The 13,276-nt window shown below is 58.8% G+C and overlaps 4 protein-coding genes across 4 annotated transcripts; 2 read left to right on the forward strand and 2 right to left on the reverse strand.

Moving 5' to 3' along the window:
• Positions 1 to 642: 642 nt before the first annotated feature.
• Positions 643 to 2,241, reverse strand: BKCO1_1300038 (hrq family protein; the record flags this gene model as incomplete). Its single annotated transcript, XM_020270919.1, has 3 exons — positions 643 to 1,123; positions 1,188 to 1,656; positions 1,716 to 2,241. 3 exons carry the CDS (start codon positions 2,239 to 2,241, stop codon positions 643 to 645), a joined length of 1,476 nt encoding a protein of 491 aa, XP_020132414.1.
• Positions 2,242 to 3,097: 856 nt separating this feature from the next.
• On the reverse strand, positions 3,098 to 4,660 carry BKCO1_1300039 (zinc-binding oxidoreductase; the record flags this gene model as incomplete). Its single annotated transcript, XM_020270920.1, has 5 exons — positions 3,098 to 3,300; positions 3,368 to 3,930; positions 4,023 to 4,131; positions 4,333 to 4,360; positions 4,535 to 4,660. 5 exons carry the CDS (start codon positions 4,658 to 4,660, stop codon positions 3,098 to 3,100), a joined length of 1,029 nt encoding a protein of 342 aa, XP_020132415.1.
• A 3,443-nt stretch (positions 4,661 to 8,103) lies between these two features.
• On the forward strand, positions 8,104 to 10,074 carry BKCO1_1300040 (putative serine threonine-protein kinase dyrk2; the record flags this gene model as incomplete). The annotated part of the gene is made up of 1 exon (XM_020270922.1): positions 8,104 to 10,074. The coding sequence occupies one exon, from the start codon at positions 8,104 to 8,106 to the stop codon at positions 10,072 to 10,074; it is 1,971 nt and encodes a 656-aa protein (XP_020132322.1).
• Positions 10,075 to 11,240: 1,166 nt separating this feature from the next.
• On the forward strand, positions 11,241 to 12,314 carry BKCO1_1300041 (uncharacterized protein; the record flags this gene model as incomplete). Its single annotated transcript, XM_020270923.1, has 1 exon — positions 11,241 to 12,314. One exon carries the CDS (start codon positions 11,241 to 11,243, stop codon positions 12,312 to 12,314), a length of 1,074 nt encoding a protein of 357 aa, XP_020132321.1.
• Positions 12,315 to 13,276: the final 962 nt, after the last annotated feature.

Raw genomic sequence — 13,276 nt, forward strand, 5'->3', positions numbered from 1 at the left:
CATCCCGCCTAACCGCATACTCTTGTCCTTCGCAACGATGCCGATACCAAGAAAACCGTAAACAATCTCGGGGAGCCTCCTTTCACCACGTAGAATCATCCACAGCCGATTGCTTTAATGTGGTGGAATCGACATGCCGCTCTGATTGTCCTACCATTTCCCAATGGGGCAATGATCGTGCGGCGAACCCCGCAAATGCGGGCGTAGCGGAAGGGGCCCCGTCGATGACGCGCGCGTGGGGACGACATGGAGTGGCACGCAAAAGTCGGCGGGGTTGAGCACATAACCGACGGTTTGCCGCGGATGCGGAACAGTACATAATGACGTGAGGGGTGTCGTGGGTTTCCGCCCCCAACAGAGACGTCATACTTTGTATCCTCGGAGCGGTCGAAAGGAGTGGCATGGCAACACAGTTGGACCAAGGGGGGAGTCGTATATCATATCATTGCTGATTTCCGGTCCGGGATGCTGATGCAAGTACTTTCAGAGCCCGCAAGCACCGCCCTAAACAACAAGTGCTAGAAGGAATAAGAACAGTGCAGTATTCCGCACTGCATGCCGCATACATGACCATGAGGGGCAGAAAACGCTGGAAAACAAAACACCAGAACAGGTCACCATTCGGGAGAGAAAAAAAAAAAACTAGAACCCTTGCTCGCGATGCCACTTCTCCTGCCAACCAGGGAAGAGCGGGTACTCGTCGATTGTGTGTTCCTCCCAACCTTTCGGGATCAGCCCCTTATCCTCTTGCTCTTTCCGGAACGACTCCATGGCGGGCAGGACGACGTGCTCGGTGTGCCAGGTGTTCTTGTACTCCATCAGGCTCTTCTTGCCTTCACGGCAGAGCTTGAGCACCAGGCTCGGCACGTACGGCTCGTCACGGAAGGCGGCGACGGGGGTGAAGAGAGCTTTGAAGTTGAAGATGATGGCGCCGGACAGCGGCAGCCGCCGAAGCGTTTGCCAGTCGACCCGCAAGTTCATGCGTGACAGGTCAAGGCTGGGGTCCTGGAGTTCGCGGTACTTCTCGTGCGGGTCGCCGGCCGGCATGTACAGCGGCTGGTCGACCTCGAGGCCCCAGGAGCCGCGCTGTATAGCCTTGTCGGTCGGCTTCTTCGCAAAGTAACTGTGAGGAAGGGAGTATCAGTTAACCTGATGCGATGCTTGTGGAGCCATGGTGCTGCACTTACCGGTCCATCGAGAAGCGCATCTTTTCCTTGTAGTCCGGGATGGGCTGATGGATCTCATCCAGGCGCATGCCCATCTTGGTGCCTAGATCCCAGCCGAGTGAGCTGCACACGACGCCGCCGCGCAGGTAGTAGTGGCCGGTCTTGTCGTCACGCAGCGTGATGGCAAAGTCCTCGGGGACGTTGTTCATGATGACCTCGAGGGGAGGCTCGCTCTTCAGGTTGGACGTAGTGTTGAGGATACCGTTATGGAAGACCATCCCCTTCTCGTCTAGCCGGAAGTAGTGCGGGTACCGTGCGATCAAGAATTGAAGGCACATCTCCATCAGCTCCTTGCATGCCAGTTCGCAACCGGGCATGCAGTCGAGCACGCGCTTTCCGACGCGCCGATAAATCTCCTGACGCTGGCTGATGCGTGTTGCGTAAGTGCTTTCGAGCTCCAACCACCAGTCGGGGTCCAGCTTGGTGAATGCTAAATGAGCGGGAATGTTAGACTCGCGTGTCGAAAGGAATGGCAACGGGCTCACGTACACATGGTCTGATGGTAAGCCCAGCGGAACGGACGGTACGGCTTGGGCTTGGCCTTGCTGATGTCGAACTCGGGATACGCCTTGGGAAGAGGGACGCCGCTGAGTGAAGCATAGTCCGGAAAGTCACCAAGCGCCTTGATCTCATCGGCCGAAAACTCGGTGGCAGTGTAGACGTTGCGCGTGGTGGTGAGGATGTTCTCGTCGAGGGCCTGGAGGACCTTCTTCTCCGGGGACTGGGCCAGCTGGCTCAGAGGCTTCTTGAACCTCGTTGCGGCATCCTTGACTTCGGCGAGGGTGAAGCGGCGCGACGGCGGGTAGGTGTCTGAGTAGTCGGGCTGGTCGGAGCTGCTGCCCTTCTTGCCGGGAGAGAGCGAGCGCGGGGGCGTGCTCGCGCCGGAATCTCTGCCTCTTCCCTGGAGACGCAGCCGCGAGAGGAGAATGTTCCTCCGGCTCTTGTCCGATGCCAAATAGGCGGCCGTGCTAAGCAGGAACACCAGCGCAAGCGCCAGCGGTAGGAGGGCCGCCATGAGGGAGCCAGCCAAAGGAATGGGAATCGAAACAAAAAGAAGCCGGGATCCAGAGGGCCGCAATGGGGAACGGTGGGATACAGTTGCACGAGGTCGCGGCCCGGGGGGTTATATAGCGGCACAGAAGCACGCAGCGGGCTCCGCAGGAAGAGGCAGCGCAGACGGGACTGATAAGAAGCTTATCATGCTGGGCGAGCGGGGGCTAGAGAGGGCTAGAGAACAGCCATGGTGGAGATAGCACAGGGCGGGGGCCAGGCGGGCACCAGGCGGGCACCAGGCGGGCATCAGTCGCGGTCGTCTGGGCAGACGCAGGGCAGCATGGGAGTGGACTTGCTATCCGCAAGAGGGACGGCGGGCGGCCAGTGACGGGCTCGTCCCGGCGGTTGCCCAGCGGCTCGATTGCGCCTAGCGCGGCTGCCTCGCCGCTGCCTCGCCGCTATGCCGTCTTCGGTATACATTTCCCACGACCACCACTTGCCCACTTCAATGCACACTTGCACCCCTCGGCTCGCTATCGCCGCAACTGGCCAAATTTCCCCCGGCCCGCTTCGTCCAGCGGCTGCAGATCGGCCCTGACGTCTCCCGATCGCCAGCGATAAGCCTTCCGACCCGTGTAAATATCGCCTACTCTGCTCAACCACGCCCAAATGTCAGGCGACTCCAGTTGCACTCCTATGTCGCCAGATGAAAGCAACACCGGGGAACCGCCATCGCTCGTGCAGTCTGCGACTTCCGGCTAGTTCTGCATGGGTGGACGAAGCATTGGTTGCTGATAAGGCGTTCCAGCACTGGCCAACGGTTGCGTCATGGAAAGAAAAGACTGTCAGGCTCCATATTGAGTCTACTCCGTACGTCTTCACAGGCTGACAACCACCTTCTGCGCCGACACACCGGCCTGCTGCCTGTCCATCGCTTCTTGGAGCTTGTCCAGCCCCTTGCCAACCACCAATGCCGCCGGTTCGGCCTTCAGCTGTCCGCTCGCCAATGCCTCGGGCACAAACTTGCGCCAGATGGCGTCACCCACCTCCTTGTGTTCAGTTGCAATGGTCGGCGCCGTGACTGGAGGAAGGTCACATCATCAGCACATCAGCCCAAACATGGCCGGGCTGCACAAACGATCACTCACTCTTCTTCGGCTCAACCGTCTTGGTCAGGCCTTCAGGCGGCACCAGCACAGTCGCCACTGGCAAAACACCCAGCCTGTCCGTAACAGCACCAATGAGCTTCAGCGAACCGGGCTCGGAGATGGCGTCGTACGCGCCAACGATATTGCCGCCCTGCTGGTCGATTGCCGCAAGAATCTCATCGACAACGTTTGGTGAATTATAATCCACCACCGCCGCTGCACCCAGCGACTTCACAAACTCGTGGTTCTTGCGCGACGCCGTCGCCACAACCTTCAGGCCAGATGCAACGGCTAGCTGGATAGCCGTGGCGCCCACACTTGACGAACCGCCCCAGACAAGCAGCGTCTTGCCTGTGGGCTGCGGGCTGGCTGACGGGAACGGCAGTGCCAAGTGCGTTTTCGGGTACAAACCTGCCGCCGCGGTCGAGATGGCGAGAGGGAGCACCGAGGCTTCCTCGAAGCTGAGCGAGTCTGGGATGGGCGAGACCAACGTCTCGAACGTCTTGCTGTAGAGCTGGAAAGCCGCGCTTGCCAAGTCTCCAGTCATCACTCCGGCCATATGGCTGCGGTGCGACCATGTAAGGTTAGCAGATCGGCTTGCTCATGATTGGTTGGTGCGGAGGTGATCATCGTATCCGAAGGGGATCTCACGCACCCGATGACTCGCTGACCCTTGGTGATGCGGGTGACACCCTCGCCAACTTCCTCAACCGTACCGGCAACGTCAGTGCCCAGAATGTTGGGATACTGCGTCAGGAGGATGCCTGCATGGACGTCAGTGAAGATGTACTCCCAATCCGTCCCATCTCCCTCTTTAATTGCATTGTTGGCAATTCAAGCGAGGCGAAGCGACAGAGATTTTGGCTTTCTTGCATGAGGGTGCTGCTATCTGCTGATGCGTGATGTAGGAACCACGCCGGGCATCAAAGCCACTCAGACCAAAACCTACAGGTCGGAGGACGTACCGTACGATTGGATCTTCCAATCTATAGGCTATACCGAATGTCAGTACTTGGAAACACAATCCATGGCATACCGACAGGTGTCGGCCATCATGTGCGGTGCAGAAGCTTCCGTGGACGTCTGTGACGCAGATGTTATTGTGCCGACACCCATGCTGCAACCCTCCAGCCTTCGGAAGCACAGGGCGACACGAGAGCAACGTACATTGATAGCAACGGCTGCATTCTTGATGACGACCTCGCCGGGCCCAGCCTTGGGGTCGGGAGCCCCTTGAACCTTGAGAGGCTTGAGCTTGGCCTCGGTGATCCAGGCTGCTTGGTTTTTCGTCATCCTGTCTTCTATCTTTTAGAGGGTCGTCGTGGAGCGTGTTTGCGTGAGCTGTCGTGGTTGAGGTGGGTGGAAGAGCTCAGCGTTCAAAGCGGAGCATGGAATATAACTAGCACAACGAGTCCAGGGGCGGGGCACCCCTCCACGACGACGGATGCCAACGGATTAGCGTTATCTAGCCCCATCATTGTGCAATAGCTATTGTCTCTTTTCGTTTCCTCTGCTGATGAATCATCCCTCAACGGACGAACGGCCTTCTCTGTCTTGCTTGTCTCGGGCTTTGTTAGGCGCGAGTCTGTGAGTTGGTGACGAAATGCGGTGGGTACTCGTGAGGCGTCGGGAGGGGCCGCATATTCGGCCCCGCTACCCTTAGTAATGATGGGGTATCTCCGTGCTTATCCCCACCACCCGGTCCCGTTGTTGCGGCAAGGCTGATGTACGCTGCCTGATGAGGCGCCCGGTACAGAGCTCGCTATTATTATTGCATTGTCGAACCTAAATAACGAGGTCGAGGTGGTGCCTGTAAGGTGCTGGTGCCACATGGGTGGGTGCACTGACGAATATGAGGCGTCTTCTTTCCTTCCTTTCCCCTGTTGTTTTGCACTTCGAAGCATCGCGCCACAAGGTTTAGTGTCACGTCGTTGGGTGACCGTGCACGGGCGTGCATTGCATTGTTGGTGCGTCAAGAGCCTTGTCTTTATATAGCATCACCCCCAGTCGCGAGCCTCGCAATGAGACCGGATTATTAGACCGGAACGAAGCCAATATCGAAGGCGCTGCTAGGTTCCCTGTGCTCGATGGCTCGTTATGCTCAACCAAGGTTGGAGAGGTCAAGTTTTAGCTCATGCCACGAGTCGCGCCAAGTCTACCGAAAGCGTCAGTAACTTCAGACATCACCACGGACGTCTTTGCACCAGTGCCGCTCGGGCATCGACAACCCCACGGTACGACAGAGGAATAATAATGGAGCGCTGGCGTCAGAGAAACCTCACGTGAAGCTTGGATATGTGTCATTGCGCAATAATGTAGCCAGCCACAGCGCTCTGAAATTCATGACTTGAAATCGTTCGCGCGGAACGAGACGTGTCGGTTCTGCCACGGCCGACTGTCGTCAAATGCGGATGGCAGGCCGGATGAGCGACTGTGCTCCCACGGATTGGAGCGCAGGGGATGAGGGTGATCGTAAGGCCATGCGGGAATGATGGTTCTTTGACATGTCAGTGATTTTGGTCCGTGTACCTGGTTGCAATTTGCGCAGTCTACAGCAACCCAGGCAGGCGAGGAAGCTTTCGCATTGTCCTGTGCGGCCTTCTGGGGTTGCCGAGCTGGACCAATTCTCGGATGCTCCTCCGGACAGCCCGACGGCCTCCACCTTGCCGGCGATGGAAGCATCCGCGAGTTTTGCATATGTGCGAAATCGAATGGCGCAGAGATGAGCGGTGGCCTGGGGGTCGCGAGATGTGCTGACACACGGTTGAGGAAGTCGCTTGAGTGTGCTCGTCTCAGAAGTGAGTAGACAGCAGACTGCCGGCGCAGGCGAGCAGCCTTGGGTTTTGGCGGTAAGCTGCCGACGTCAATGTTATTCTTAGGACCCTTGTCAGACCCAAGGTTCACGCTTATGTCGTCCCGATCCTGAGGGCTTTTGGGCTTTTTTGGAACCAATGTATCAAGAGAGCGACAGGCGCGAGAGGACTGTTGATGCATGAGCTTTGGACTTTTTCGCACAGCCCGATTTCCTGGGAGGGGATCGGCAGTGAGACTCGTTTGTGAGAAGAAGACTTGATGTAGTCATGCCGGACAAGCCGCACTTTATGAGCTCCAAGTACCTGCTGGTCCGTGCTTGCACATCTGAAAGGATGCCGGGAGGCTTCAGACATGGTTTGCAGAGTCATTCAGGAAGCAGAGACACGGGATATCGATCTCACACCGCTACCAGGATTGCCTGCGGATTGACAAAGAAGGCTGCCTGCGGTGAGCAAAGATGCTAAAGCCACGGCTGAGGAGATGAGCCAGATGGCTCGGAAATGGATCCGGGACAGCGAAATGCAGCCCGCGGTGAAGGCGCGAGAGGACGCCGACGAGAGAGCCACATGTTCTGCAGCGGCAAGCTCCGTCAGAGGTGAAGGTTGAACTGCAGCCGGCCGACGTACGAGCAACGGTCAGGATTCCGAGTGAAGTGCTGGGCCAAGCAATCAGGCGTACGTGTGCAGAATGGTACATACAATAATAAATGATTACTGGAATGGGTAGTGCGCATCGTGGGTCGGGCTGGAATTCAATAGCCCAGATGTCAACGGCGGCGCGGTATGGATGGCAAACAGCGTCGTGGCACGGGTTAAACCTGACTGCGACCAAGAGCCCGGGCCCGCGCTTTGTACGATAGACGGGCAGGACGAAGCGGACGGTAGTGGCCCCTGTCGTTGACGAGAGCGCGAAACAGGAGCTGTGGCACAAAGGGCTCACCTCGCTGCAGTCAGCCATGCACCAGACGCTGCAATAGGCCAGGTCTCGACGACAGGCAGTCAAAGCGGGCCGCGACAGGGCGCTCGGACGAGCAGAAGCCAGAGCAGAGGCCAGAGCAGAGGCCAGAGCAGAGGCCATCTAGAGCAGAAGCCGGTGCCAGCACCAGCACCAGCACCAGCACCAGCACGCCCCCCAGGCCCGGCTGCACCTGGCGCACAGCCAGACAAGCTTCACCGGCAGGGCGCCTTTGGCCCCGAGCGACGGCCTCTGGGGGCACGCTGGCGATCGCAGTGCGAGGTGGGAAAGCGACGGGGCCTGCGTTGCGCCGTGTTATTCTCCGACAAGAGCTGGTGGAGCCGTGCGGCGCGCCACCGGGAGCGGTGCGGCCAGGCGCTGATCCGCCGGCGCTGTCGACCCGGGGCGGCCAGGGGCGTGTTCCAGTTCGCGATACAGCCGGGCCAAGCGAGGCGGCAGAACGGCGCTGCAACACGGGCGGCTGGGGTGGAGTGCGAGTGCGGGCGCGGCGGGCGCGGCGAGCGCGGGCTGGGCGCGGGCGGGCAGGAATGTGAGCATCAATGAGAATGCCCATGGCCCCGCGGTGGTGGGCGCTGCGCCGGAAAGCTCCTAAAGATAGCCTGCGTGCTGGAATGCTAGGGCCCAGACAGGCACGCGGCCCGGCTCTGGCAGTCGCTAGCGACTGACTTGCAGCCGAAGCGGCAGTCCCATAAACCCGCTGCCTCCCCGTTTCACCATGCTCTCGGTTTCATGTGCGAGCACCACCGCCGACCTTGCGCACCGCACCGCGACCTCCCCTCCATTCCTGCCGCTTCACCACCACCGCGTTTCGTTTCCCACGCGCGCTCCTGGCCGCGGCCGAGCATCACCGCGCCCGCACCGCCCGCACCACCCGCACCACCCGCACCGCCTGCACCGCCTGCACCGCCTGCACCGCCTGCACCGCACTGCCCCCGACACAGCCGATCATGAAGCGCAAGTTCCCGCTCAATCTCGCGCCCATTGTGAGCTCTCTCGCGCCTGCTGCTCCGCTGCGCCCCGAGCTGACCATGGCCGCCCAGAAGGTGCCCTCCAAGCAGGAAACCAGGGCGCTCAAGGAGTCGCTGGCCACGCGCGACATCTCCACGCCCTCGTCGCCCTACGTCAACCGCCGCATTCTTTCGTCCGCGCTCGAGTCCGAGTTGCGTGCTGCCTGCGAGGCCGTCCTCAACGAAGATGGCAACTCGTACGGCGCCGCTGCCGCCCTGCAGGCCCAGGAGTCCAAGATGGCCAGTGATTTCCACGCCCTCCAGCAATCAATGAAGGCTATGGAGCAGGCCCAGCAGCAGACCGGACACCGCCGCACCGGAAGCCACCCGCCCCCCAATCCCTTGCCGCGCCGCGACCACCAGGCCCAGGAGACGACTGCTCGATTGCCGCCCAATGCTTTCTCGTATAAACCGGATTCCGCCCTGCAAGACCTGTTTCCTGGCCAAAGTTCCAACCCTGTCCAAGCAAACACGGGCCGTAGGAGAGAGATCCACGGGACTGCCCACGAAAAATCCTCGCGTAGCGTCTCTGGCAGACATCGGGAGCAGCAGCAGCAGCAACAGGACCACAGCGCGGGCCGGCATGCGGCATACGAACGGCCGAGCACTGCCCCCATTGGTCGGGGACTGGATTCTCCCGACACCAACTATTCAACACCCATGAGTGCTTCCACGATGGACCACCACCGTAACTATGCCTCCACTGCCATGACGTCGACCGAGCCGTCACGGGCATCCAAGCGCAACTCGAACCATATATTTAGCGACGAAGAGGCCGCATCGCGCGCTGATGCCGCTGCATCGTCTTGGATGAGGCAAGAGTACGAGCGCCGAAAAGAGAGCGGAGGGGATCGTCGTCCGTCATCGAGAGCGAGTAGGGCGGGAAGTGTGACTAGGAGCATCAAGTCGGAGATCAAGGAGTATTTCCGCCCTGGTTCATCAGGGATAAGCAGAGCAACGTCAAGGGAATCTCTTCGCAGCCGGGAATCAGACGCAACTGCTGCACACGCACCCGTGGCGCATGGGTGGCGCAGTTGGGGCTTGCAACGACGGCCTAGCGACCAAAGCCTCAACAGCCGATCGTCCAGCGTCAGGGGTCGCGGTGACGCTAGGAACAAGGAGGGCAAGAAGGAGTTAAACCTCAACCGCGAGCTGCCTCCTTTGCCAAGCCTGGACCAGTGGAAGGAGCCGAAGGAAGAGGAGGATGCGCCGGCGCATTTCGTCCCCGTGCACAAGCCGACCAGCCCGACGCACATTGCGAATCTGATGCAGACGCCTCCGAAGGTGCGGCCGCGGAGAGAACACATCGCTCACCAACACTCAGTTGAGAGAAGGCAGAGACGGCAAGAAGATGGCCCACGAAAGCCTTCAGTGCAGACGCAGGCGCGACCGGGCATTCGAGCCGTCAGCTCTGATCCTGAAGTCCCCATGCACTTCCGCCCCCGGACGGATGAATCACTCGCACGAGACCTTGCCCAGTCCCACGAGCTCATGTCAATAAGCCACGGGTCCAGCAATGAGGCAATCAACAGGAGCAGCCCGTCGCTGGTCGACAGCGGACACAGCCCGGATGAACATTGCCAGAGCCGCAAGCCGAGCATGAAGATCAGCATAGACCATTTCGGGGGGGAGCCACCAAACTTCAGCAAGAAGATCCGGTCGGAGCAGGGTGGGCAGCAACACGGGAAAGAACAACGGTACAAGTACAAGGCGGAGATCAAAGCGAACAACACGCTGGCGAACGGGTCGCCGGGCAACGTGAAGGGGCTGAAGAGGATGTTCAGCCATTTCGGGCTGGGCGGGAAGCGGGAGAAGAAGGAGACGTGGATGGACAAATTCGAGAAGGACGGCGTCAAGGGCGGGGTTCTGGTTCACGATGAAGCAGCAGGCGCACCGGTGGTGCGTTACTGAGAAGCGCTTCGATTTGTTATTTCACAGTGTTCTGTGACATATTCCATCTTTCCCGTTCAGTAATTAGTCTTGTGTTGGGATGGATCGGGCTGGCCTGGGACAGGCCATCGGAGTTGTGTAGATACCCTTATCATCAATTGTTGGGAGCATGGGAACGCCAGACAAATAGCAGTCCTTTTGTTGCTCGAAAGCGGATCTGTGAAGAAAAGGCCGGTGCGGCCCTTGTCCGGGGTAGGGGTTTCGCCAGTGGCGTTAAGCGGGGAGCAGGAGCGGCGTGCAAGGAAGACAGCGGGGGGCAGCAGCGGCCATAGCTCGTTGCGCTGACGATATGAACCCTGTAGCGCTGCTCTCGTACCGATGCAACGTGGGCCGGGAACGCGGACAGAGTCAATCAACTTGACGGGCTGCAGCGAGTGAGGTTGGGGAGCGGGCGGCTCGTGTCGGCGCGAGCCAGTCGAGATGGCCGGACGGGCTTCCGCTGGGTCGCAAATCGAGCCAGTGAGCCGAAGTGGCATGGTCGCACGGCAGCGCAGGTGCTGACAACCACCGCTGCTTCTCACCTCAATGGCATCTGCGGCGTGGCAGTCACCACTCCCTCGTGCTCCCCAATGCCACGGCCGGCTGTGGCGGATCGCGCTCGCGCCGCGTTCGGCTTCCATCACCGGCCGCGCAAGCAAGAGAAGGAAACATTTTGAGGCTAGAGGCGCGCACATCATGCTCCATGAGGATCCCCAGCTCCAGCTCGTTGCCTCCGGAGCACTCCTGGTCGCGCGCGCAATGACGGCGGCCTTCCCCCACTGGCTGCCGTTCTCCCCGCGGCTGCGTCCATGGCCATCTCTCGCCTGTGCATGTCCATCGCTTTGCCGGCGACGAGTCTAGATCTTGGTTCAGCTCTCCATGGCCCTGTTCACTTCGCCACGCTGCACCCGTGCGTCCGCGAGCCACAAGGCGACTTTGACGGCTGCTCTTGACCGGTGCTGCCCTTTCCCTCTGCTCGCCTCACTCTTCCTCACTCACACGCTCCCTCTGCTCACATCCAATCCGTCCGCTTCGGATCGGACAACGCATTCATCCATACCCCACCAACCGTCGTCAACAGACAACACCTAGTGGAGCAGCCACACTCGGCACCGCCGCACCCGTCTCCGCCCTTCCCTCGCGGCAACATGTGCAAACTTCACGGCTACCACTACGCCTGCGGCCATCTGGTCCGCTATCGGCTCTCCCGCTGCCGCGGCACTTTCACCAAGATCCGCCGACGCCAGGCCAAGTACACCAATGTCGACCATGCTCCTAGGCTTGCTGCCTGTGTCGCTGAGTGCTACATCGTCATCACATCCCGCTCGCTCTGCGGCTCGTGCTTGTACGAGCAGTACAAACTCCATTGGAACGTGCGCATCTCCGACGCCGAGAGAGCTTATCGTGAAGCCCTTGACCAAGGCATGAAGACTGGCCTGGGCCTAGTCGGCTGGGGCGGAGTTGGCTGGGGCGGTGGCGACATGGATGACGACGGCTCCAGCGACGGCTACAGCGACGGCTACGATGACGACGATGGAGGCTGTACGAACGGTGACCCGGAGACAACCACAGCGAACAGGAAAGCCAGCAACAGGAAACGGAAACGCTCTTTGAAGGACGAGATCGAATGCCGCCGCCACACACTCGAACATTTGCGCGCCGAGTTCAGTGCCGAGTCTTGGTCCGTCCGAAAGCGCCTCCCAACCCTCGACCACAGATCATACACCCATCCCAGGACTCAACCGCGCGTCTCCCACGTCCCTTCGCCGCTGCGGAACGAAGTGCGCCCTGAAGATATTGCTATCAAGCAAACATGGAACGGCAAGACGGACAGCAATGAAGGTTGGGGGCATTATCCGACATTTCAAGCTTTCTTCGTGGACACGTACGGTGGTGGCCCTGATACTGCATGGGAGGATGACGCTGCAGCATTGACCGTGTCAGGCGCGTGGGATCCCACCGTGGTGGCCAACATCAATTTCGCAAACTCCATGTCCAATGACACCCAAGAACCTACGGGTGACGAAAGTTACTACACGGAATACAATCGTTTCAACACGTCCCATGATGATGAAGACGACGGCCTAGACGAGAAAGACGATACAATTCCTGTCATGGCGTATGGTCCGGAGACACGTTCTCCGCCTCTGATGCGCGACGAGGACCTTCTTGCCTCGGGCCCAAATGCCGCGCCGCCCTCAAGGACGTCGCATACCGAATAGAGCCAATGACACAAGTCTCAATCCCATATCAAAAACTTATGACTGACTTGGAGCGAACCACGATCATCCGGTATCTGTGACTTTCGAACTCTCGCGACGTCATCACGTACGCCGAATGCACTGGGATGGTGAAATGCCAAAGGTAAAGGTCATCAACTGTCCTTGTCGCTTAATCCTAGCCTACACTGATGTTCACAACATAATTCGACATGACCACCTGCAAGTTCCGAGATGGCCAGGACGACAACAGCTTCATCCCTGCAACGGTCGGCACTTTGATATTTTGCATGAACCCTCGATCCGGCTCATTCCATGTTCGAGAAGCGCTAACCGATGGTGAAGTATCCACCTTAACATCGATTCTACTTCAGCCAGTGCTAATAATAGTATCGATAAGAAAAAAACATCCCCCCCCCCCCTGCTCATAGTACGCTATGATCAATGGCAACCATCAATTCCCCATTCTTTCCCGCCATCACGACATTGATTCTGCACCACTGTAATATCGTGCAGTGCCCCGAGATCAGTCTCACTTCCCATTGTCATCCGCGTTTTGCACGCATCACATCCGTCCGAAAAGACCTAGATCTCAGAGGAGAACGGAGAGTTGCCAAGCCATCGCACGCGCCTTAACGCTTTAATAATCGATCGAACAACCTCATGCCGGGACAAATTGGGCAAGAGGCAGACCGCTACGTTAACGGGGACTAGAACGAAAGAATTTGAGTAATGGATACATCGGCGGTTGGAATTCAGTCAGTGGTTTTTTTTTTTTTTGTCGTCTTCGATGAAGCACCGACCATAGTAGCTTATTAGTATCAATTCTTAGGCAGAGATATCAATGCATGGCAATAACGAGGTTTTTTCTCTACATGGCTCTACATGCAAGACTAAGTAACTTTATTGACCCATGACTCTTCAAAAAAATACATTTCGTGGTCAGAGGGTCCCGTGAGCTTATC

Source organism: Diplodia corticola (genome assembly GCF_001883845.1).
Source record: "Diplodia corticola strain CBS 112549 chromosome Unknown scaffold13, whole genome shotgun sequence".
NCBI classification, from domain to species: domain Eukaryota; kingdom Fungi; phylum Ascomycota; class Dothideomycetes; order Botryosphaeriales; family Botryosphaeriaceae; genus Diplodia; species Diplodia corticola.